The sequence below is a fragment of the Crinia signifera genome, chromosome 3 (genome assembly GCF_055691185.1).
Source record: "Crinia signifera chromosome 3, ASM5569118v1, whole genome shotgun sequence".
Classification (NCBI taxonomy): Eukaryota; Metazoa; Chordata; class Amphibia; order Anura; family Myobatrachidae; genus Crinia; species Crinia signifera.
In genome coordinates this window covers 144,753,493-144,761,768 of record NC_139219.1, presented here as the reverse complement: position 1 = coordinate 144,761,768, position 8,276 = coordinate 144,753,493, and the positions used below count along the sequence as shown (strand labels likewise).

The following is an 8,276-nucleotide window of genomic DNA, read 5'->3' as shown; positions in this document are numbered from 1 at the left end:
TTGTCATTTTCTACATTTTAGCTTGCCCTTGGCTGCACTATCTATCATGCATCACACTGATGGTTCACATGGGTCTAGTTATGTCTAGTACATCTGTTGGCAGTTAATGAGTGAGGCTGTTGGAAATGTGGGCACTTGCAGGCTTATGTACCCCCTGTATGTTGAACATCAACCTAGGTTTGATTATCCATAGGCTATCATAATGTATTTATTTAATGAATTTAATTAAAGGTTACATGAAGCCACAGGATATATAGATTATCAGTGTATATAATTGTTAGCACTGTTCATGTATTTCACGTTACTGCAGGAAGTGTCATGTTACTATGGTGATGGGATTACACTCATTGTTGGAGGTCAGGCCAGAGCGTGATGATGCCAGGTGGGCAGTCCCACCATGGCCAGAAGCCTGCACAAGCGGTGTGTTCATGTAGAAAGGTATGTTATATTTTACTTACTTGTTTGTACCAATTAATGTTATATCATCCCAGACTTGTTGCTGCTGTGTGTGTGTGTGTGTGTATATGTATGTATATGTGTATGTATGTGTATATATATATATATATATATATATATATATATATATATATATATATATATATATATGTGTGTGTGAGAAAGACCGTCGTTTTGCGCTACTAATAGCAGCTACTCTATAAGACCTCCCTGTTAGTGAAGGTCGACAAATGGAAATGTGTACAGATATTGGATATAGAGAGCGCTAGATAGGAACCTCCACCTTACTGTGACATTCAATAGTGGATTCACAATTTGCGATTTGTAAACAAATTTTATTTAAAAATAAATGATATAGTCGATATCAGACAATATTCACATAAAACATAGTAAAATTATGATTCAAGCATTTTCAGTGAGTCGAGACCCAACGCGTTTCGCCGGTACTCGGCTTCCTCGGGATGCTGAGCTTATGGAAGGTCTAAGGATGAGTTTTAAAAAAAACTTCTTATGACGCTTGGATGACGTCCTATGGTGTTGAAAGATCTGTCATACAGATGTCTGTCCAATATTTATATGGGTGGCGCTGTCCAAAGGTTTGGAAAACACCCTTTGATGTTAATGGATCTGCCAAACAGTTTTCTGTCAGATACTTATGCGGGTCGCGCTGTCCAAAGAATTGGTGAACACCAGAGGTGTGTGAGTCTCTCCTTCTAAGTGTCTGCTTTCGACTATATCATTTATTTTTAAATAAAATTTGTTTACAAATCGCAAATTGTGAATCCACTATTGAATGTCACAGTAAGGTGGAGGTTCCTATCTAGCGCTCTCTATATCCAATATCTGTACACACATATATATATATATATATATATATATATATATGGGGAAAAAGTATTTCTTCATACATGAGTGCCGGTTCTGACTCCTTCCATGCCATGAGTGGGGGCTAAGTGTACTGTATAAAGGAATTTATTTATTGTTTCCTAAACTCAGTCATTTTGTTTTTTGATTCCTGCCCATATATTATTTACAAAGGTTATTGTGAACCTTTCAATTGAAATGAAATAAAGACAGTATATGTATATAATATTTTATCATGGATATCATTGTATAATTACTAATTCAATATATGTTTCTTAACAGCAAATTGCAGTGAATCAAGTAATATTTGAAAATAAAACAGCACTTCAGTGAATACGAGTGTCAAATGCTTCAAAAGGAAAATAATCTAGGCCAAGATGTCCTCGTTCTCATTTATCACTGAAATATCCTCTATGCTGTGTTCTGGGTGAGTTCCATTGGCACCAGCTTTTGTCTGCTCTTATTCCTGGAGCAGAATGAATGGCCCATGTTGCTTCTGTGAAAAGAAATGCAGAAGCAGAAGATTATCCATACTATACTATAGATAAAAACCCTTAGAACAGTATACACATATAATATGTAGGGAAGTAGTGAAAGAAGTGTAATTTATGAATAAGATATATGCAATTTTGGTGATTCATTTAATAAGTTAATATAATATGCGGCAGCCAATGTCACATCTGCTATAGAGAACTATCCAGGAAAGTGGGCCTTTGTATAAATCTGCCAGCCAATCCTGTATTTTAAAGAACAAAACAATAGGATATACTGATGAAGCTGATATGCAGTCACACACCTTCAGTCACAGTATGAGTCATGCCACACTCAGTAGCATACATACATATACTGTAGCTGCACATGCTGGCAAGAAAACATGCCCTCTCTACATCCAATGGGAGAGTAATTCTGCTCCTCAGTAAATTGCTGCCTATGCCGGATTAACGGCCTCATGGGCCTGGAGCTAAAAATATTCAAGGGCCTATTATGAGAAGCAGAGGAAGTGAGGACAATGCCATGTAGGCATGTAGAACCCATACATTATGGCCATCATGCTGTCATGATGAAGGGCCTGTTTCTATGTGGCGGCCTGGAACTGCAGCTCCACCAGCACCGCTGATAATCTGGCCCTGATTATTGCAATTTATACAATTTGTCAAAGCTTTAACTTCTAACTCAAATAAAGGCAAACAGTTTCACCAAATCTGATTTTGTGCCCTCCTCGGCTAACATCCCATAAATGATCTCCACTAATGTCTAGGAGACAATGCAGGCTAGAATGTATAATAAACTTATTTTAAAGTTGTGTTCTTCCTTATGTTGTTGTTAAGTTATTGTGGAATTAGGCAGGAGTGGCAGTTGAAGGTATAATTGACCAAACGTGTTCAGTTAGGTCTGGGGCTAGTACAGGTAAAGTCAACTTTTGGTGGAGGCACTATCAACGTGTTCTTCAAGAAAGGAACTCATGTAACCCTAATCACTTCGCTACAATCCCAGTTAAGCAGGGTTCCATTTACATAACTAGCATATGACACAATTTGTCAGAATGCATAATTTGTTCTTTGTGGTTTTTCAATGATTTTGAACTAAGTTGTGCTTCTAATCACCGGATGATTACTTGTGGAGATCTATCTGTTAGGTGTTATTGCTAAAGTTTGGAATTTAAAATGTTGTTTTTGAACAACAAATTCCATTTAGAAAACATAAACGGAGTAAAACGCACACAAAGTATGGAAAATTAATTAATATGTGTTTTCTTTCAATTCGGCAAAAAATAGAGCAGTAAAGCTGGATATACATGATGCAATTTTTCTGCATTATCGGAACGATCAGTCGTTAAAATGGGATAGTTGAAAAGTGTGTATGCAATGTTTGACGATAATAAACAGCTTCAAATACTTTTTCACCGGTCCCATTCTACAAATGTATGGAAAGTACACACCAAGCAAGACATTACTCCATGGAATTTATTATGGTCCACATACAACACTGCAAAATTCACAGCGTTGTGTGTGGATTAAACGCTGCTCGCACAGCCGCCCGCCCACCCCCTCGCTCACCGAGTTCCCCACATAGCTGCGAAGTAATGTTTCGCATAAACGTCAATTCCCAGCCTTGAGTGCGGGGGCGAAATCATTCGATGGTAACCGATAATCGAATGATTTGGAAGGAGCACACAAAACTAAGACACTCTTTGGTGTCTTAGCTTTGCATTAGGGTGGCAGCTGACATCCAGTGATGTCAGCTGCCCACCCCCGGCAGCCACATGACTGCCTATTCTCCATGTGAACTCCCAGCGTTTTCATGGGCGCATTGGTAGGTGCAAACGGGACTGCAAACTAGCATTTCGCTGTGCCCGCTCGCACCCAGCGCATGCACATGTGCAGAAATACACAGAAGAAAACATCGGCCCCCGTGCGAACGCACAGGGAGTGTATGAACCAGAATAACCTCCCATGTGTACGGGACAGTCACACCATCCGTTCAGAGCATTTATTGGATTGGCAGCAATCGTCAGATAGTGTTTACTTTTCTTGCAGATAACTCACTTTACCTGCAAGTGACTACAGAATCACACTATGTGAATCACTTGATACTTGTTTGTTTATATTAGAGAATCGGCTTTGAAAATAAAAATAATTCTCATTGTAATTTGCTTACAGGGGAAAGTCTCTGTTTACACATAATTCAAATAGTGTAGCTGTTGTTGACATTTTATTACTGGAACATTAGAGCTTTATTGTGTACTCAGCTTGCAGTTTCCTCTTTTAATAGACTTACAAATGACAGCTTACTTTGTGTTGAAATGCTAACTATCACATTAATCAACTAAGGCTGATTTATTATTGTGGGAAGTATGGAGGTAACTGACTGGTCAGCTAAAAGTTTAGAAATAATTCCAAGATTGTTTTTAACTATGTGTAAGAACAGTTGCTTTCCAGGCGATGGTTGCAGGGAGCACACTCCCGTGACCAACCCTGGGGTGGTCGCTGGCTTCTGCGACCAGCAGCTTCTGCAGGCAGAGCGTCTCGTTTTTATCAGCAACCATCTCTGGTCGCTGATGAAAACGGGACACATAGCAATATTATTGCTGAGCAATATTAAGCCAATATTGCCCTGCGATCATATTGCTCCGTGTGTACGGAGCCTTAGTTCTCTGCATCTTGTAGCTGGGTAATGGGCCCCATACATCAGCAATTAATTGTGACAATTCTCCATTCTGGAGATGATGATTGTCACATTTAATCTTTAATGTGTGGGCTCCCCTTTTGGCAATCCCCAAAAAAAATTAATAGGGATCGCCAATCGATTGCTGAATCAGATTTTTAAACAAGTTTAAAAATCTGGTTTTATTGGAGTTTCATTTTTGTATGTCTGGGCATTCTAACAGGAAAAATCTGCCGATCACTGAAACAAATCTTTAATGTCATTGTGTGGGCAAATCAAATAGATTGAAGAAACCATTTATATGGGGAGAAAATCACTGGATCTGAGAAGCAATTAATTGTGATTGCTGATGTATGGGGGCCATACAAGTGCAATAGATCTTACTTACTGTGGGGCTCATCTACATTAGGATTTTATGTGGGGTACACACCAGGACGACTCACTCCCGATGCACAATGTGAGCGGGTCGTCAGTCTTTCTTCCGACCCGCTCACGATGCCGCGGGGGGCACAACCTGATCACGATGTGCACCGTGAGCAGGTCCAATCCGATTGCGACCCGCACCCGGGAGTATGGTCGTTTCCAGATCCTAGCTGCTGCAGGTAGCATCTGAATAACGACCGACCCGCGGGACCGCGCATCGGATCGGTATCGCTCTACACCAGGACAGAAAAGGGCCCAATCACCACACAATCTACATCCAATCGGTCGGAATTGGATCTAGATTGATGGGATCGGACCCTTGTCATCCTGGTGTGTACCCAGCATTAGTCATTCCCTAAAATGGTTTTGCTTAAATGAGGACTATAAGGCATACTTGCCTACCTTTGAAAAAGCATTTAGAGGCTGAAATCAAGCAACAGAAACAGCGTTTCAGAGGAAACAAGAAAAAGGTTGTCCCTGGTGTGGTGCACCTGTTACAGAAATAATGATACAATAATATTTAACTTTTAATTCATTGTCTAAAAACTTGCGAAATATAAAACACACATAACACAAAATAAGAGTGATAGACAAAAGATAGAATAGGTGTGTTAAAAAAGGGTGGCTAATTGGCGACGCACTGTCGTCTGTTCTGATTCAATTATAATATAAGTGTATCCTCACAGGTTTATAGTATTGTGACCGCTCAGAGCAAAAGATGCCAGTATCTGGCTCTCTGAATAGTCGGTCAAACTGCCTTGGCACTGTATGTCCTGTGTCTCCTATTTATCAGGATAGATGCTATATTGCTCTTTACTATCCTAAAAAGGGTTCTCACGGAAACAGTGTCAAATTATGACAGTCTCAGGGTTATGGGAGCTAGAGTCACCAATTCTGCAAATCAATTGTAGAGTGTTGTGAGCATACAAATACGGTGTGTTACAAATATATTTTGAAGCAACCACCTGCTATTCACAGCACTATGGCCGTGTATCTGTGCTGCGCCCACACCTTAATACTGTATATATGTCCTAGATATTTGTGTCAGCGTGACCCCTGATTCCTAGGGTCACCCAGACATTCATATAGATATCGCTGTGTTAATGAGTGGTTGTAATTCCACATATGGGAGGCGATTGTTTAAGGCAAGACACAGTCTGGGGTGCTGATGGAGAAGGTGGTCATAACAAAAAGACACAGAAATGGGGCACAGTCTAGGATGTTTATTATGATCACGTATAATGTGCCCACGTTATCCAGGGTTCCCTGTATTTATATGTGGTTATAATTCCACATTAGGTTGTGTTTTAGGGGTGGTCTGTAACTACACATGCAACTGCGCAAACACCTTGGACTGTGCCCTATCTCTGGTTCTCTATGAAGTGGAATTATAACCACTAATTTCAACAATAATTTAAACTGTGTTGTGTATTTTCAAAACACCTTTCTGTTGGTGTGGAATTAAGACCACCCCTAAAACACAACCTAATGTGGAATTATAACCACATATAAATACAGGGAACCCTGGATAACGTGGGCACATTATACGTGATCATAATAAACATCCTAGACTGTGCCCCATTTCTGTGTCTTTTTGTTATGACCACCTTCTCCATCAGCACCCCAGACTGTGTCTTGCCTTAAACAATCGCCTCCCATATGTGGAATTACAACCACTCATTAACACAGCGATATCTATATGAATGTCTGGGTGACCCTAGGAATCAGGGGTCACGCTGACACAAATATCTAGGACATATATACAGTATTAAGGTGTGGGCGCAGCACAGATACACGGCCATAGTGCTGTGAATAGCAGGTGGTTGCTTCAAAATATATTTGTAACACACCGTATTTGTATGCTCACAACACTCTACAATTTATTTGCAGAATTGGTGACTCTAGCTCCCATAACCCTGAGACTGTCATAATTCGACACTGTTTCCGTGAGAACCCTTTTTAGGATAGTAAAGAGCAATATAGCATCTATCCTGATAAATAAGAGACACAGGACATACAGTGCCAAGGCAGTTTGACCGACTATTCAGAGAGCCAGATACTGGCATCTTTTGCTCTGAGCGGTCACAATACTATAAACCTGTGAGGATACACTTATATTATAATTGAATCAGAACAGACGACAGTGCGTCGCCAATTAGCCACCCTTTTTTAACACACCTATTCTATCTTTTGTCTATCACTCTTATTTTGTGTTATGTGTGTTTTATATTTCGCAAGTTTTTAGACAATGAATTAAAAGTTAAATATTATTGTATCATTATTTCTGTAACAGGTGCACCACACCAGGGACAACCTTTTTCTTGTTTCCTGTGAAACGCTGTTTCTGTATACATTTTTGTTGTCCAGTGGTAGCACACCTCCCTAGTCTCTATAATAGACATAGTACTTTACTAGTCATTTACGGGGGGTCCTAGACATGTCCCTTTAATATCAGAGGACAGTCCTGTGCGAGTGACAAACACCCCTGTCTCTCTGAAATCAAGCAACACCTAGGACTTTAGTGTTAAAGTGGATGTGTAGTGCATTTAACAACACTACACATCCACTTTAACACTAAAGGGACATTGGGCCTAATTCAGACTTGACTGCTAATGTGAGAATTCGCAGTGGACTGCAAGGAGGAAGCTGACAACCAGACAGAAAGAGAAGACACCACTTGCTAAATTGTAAGATAATTGCGAATAGATCATTAATTGCTATCATTTTGCAAATTCATATGCAATTTCCCAAACCATCAAAGATCTTAGGCTTTCTCTGCAATTGTTAGTAAGTCTGAGGCGTCCAATAATCTGCCACTGAAACAGGGTGGAAGTACCCATCGCTGATGTCACAGACCCTCCTAAAAAAAAACACCTGGGCACTGGTTTCGAGTTGATAGGTTGACTGTAATTGGGTCGACAGTCAATTCAATTGGTTGATGGGCAAAATGTTAGATGGTCACGCATGGACATGCACTAGGTCGACATTGAAAAAAGCTTGACATACGAAATAGGTTGACATGGCAATGGTTGACACATGAAAAGGTCGACATAACTTTTTCACAAATTTTATCATATTTACATTTTTCATATTTTATGATCCACGACAACTAAAATTGGGAACCGTAAAGTGTGCCGAGCAAAACAAGCCATGCGAGGGCACACCTTACACTAATTGAGGGTCAAAATGTTGGATGGTTGGATGAAAGTGGGTCTAGTGTATGGCCAGCATTACAGTCACTATTTATGGGCATTAAATGCAGGCATCTCACGGCCATGCTGTTGGGCCATTTCATTGAATTGATGATTACTGATTTATATTTGCACTGCAAATGTGTTTGAAGTTGTGATTGTTCTGGTGGGCATCTC

General features: G+C 40.0%; 1 protein-coding gene across 2 annotated transcripts in view; it reads right to left on the bottom strand.

The window, feature by feature from the left end:
* Positions 1 to 1,535: 1,535 nt before the first annotated feature.
* Positions 1,536 to 8,276, bottom strand: part of SLC2A12 (solute carrier family 2 member 12) — a 278,913-nt gene continuing 272,172 nt past the window's right edge. For both annotated transcript variants that reach the window (XM_083176657.1, XM_083176656.1), the window contains one exon: positions 1,536 to 1,816. In XM_083176657.1, the coding sequence (XP_083032783.1) occupies positions 1,732 to 1,816 (85 nt within the window). In that variant the 3' untranslated portion in view covers positions 1,536 to 1,731. The remainder of the gene's footprint in view (positions 1,817 to 8,276) is intronic.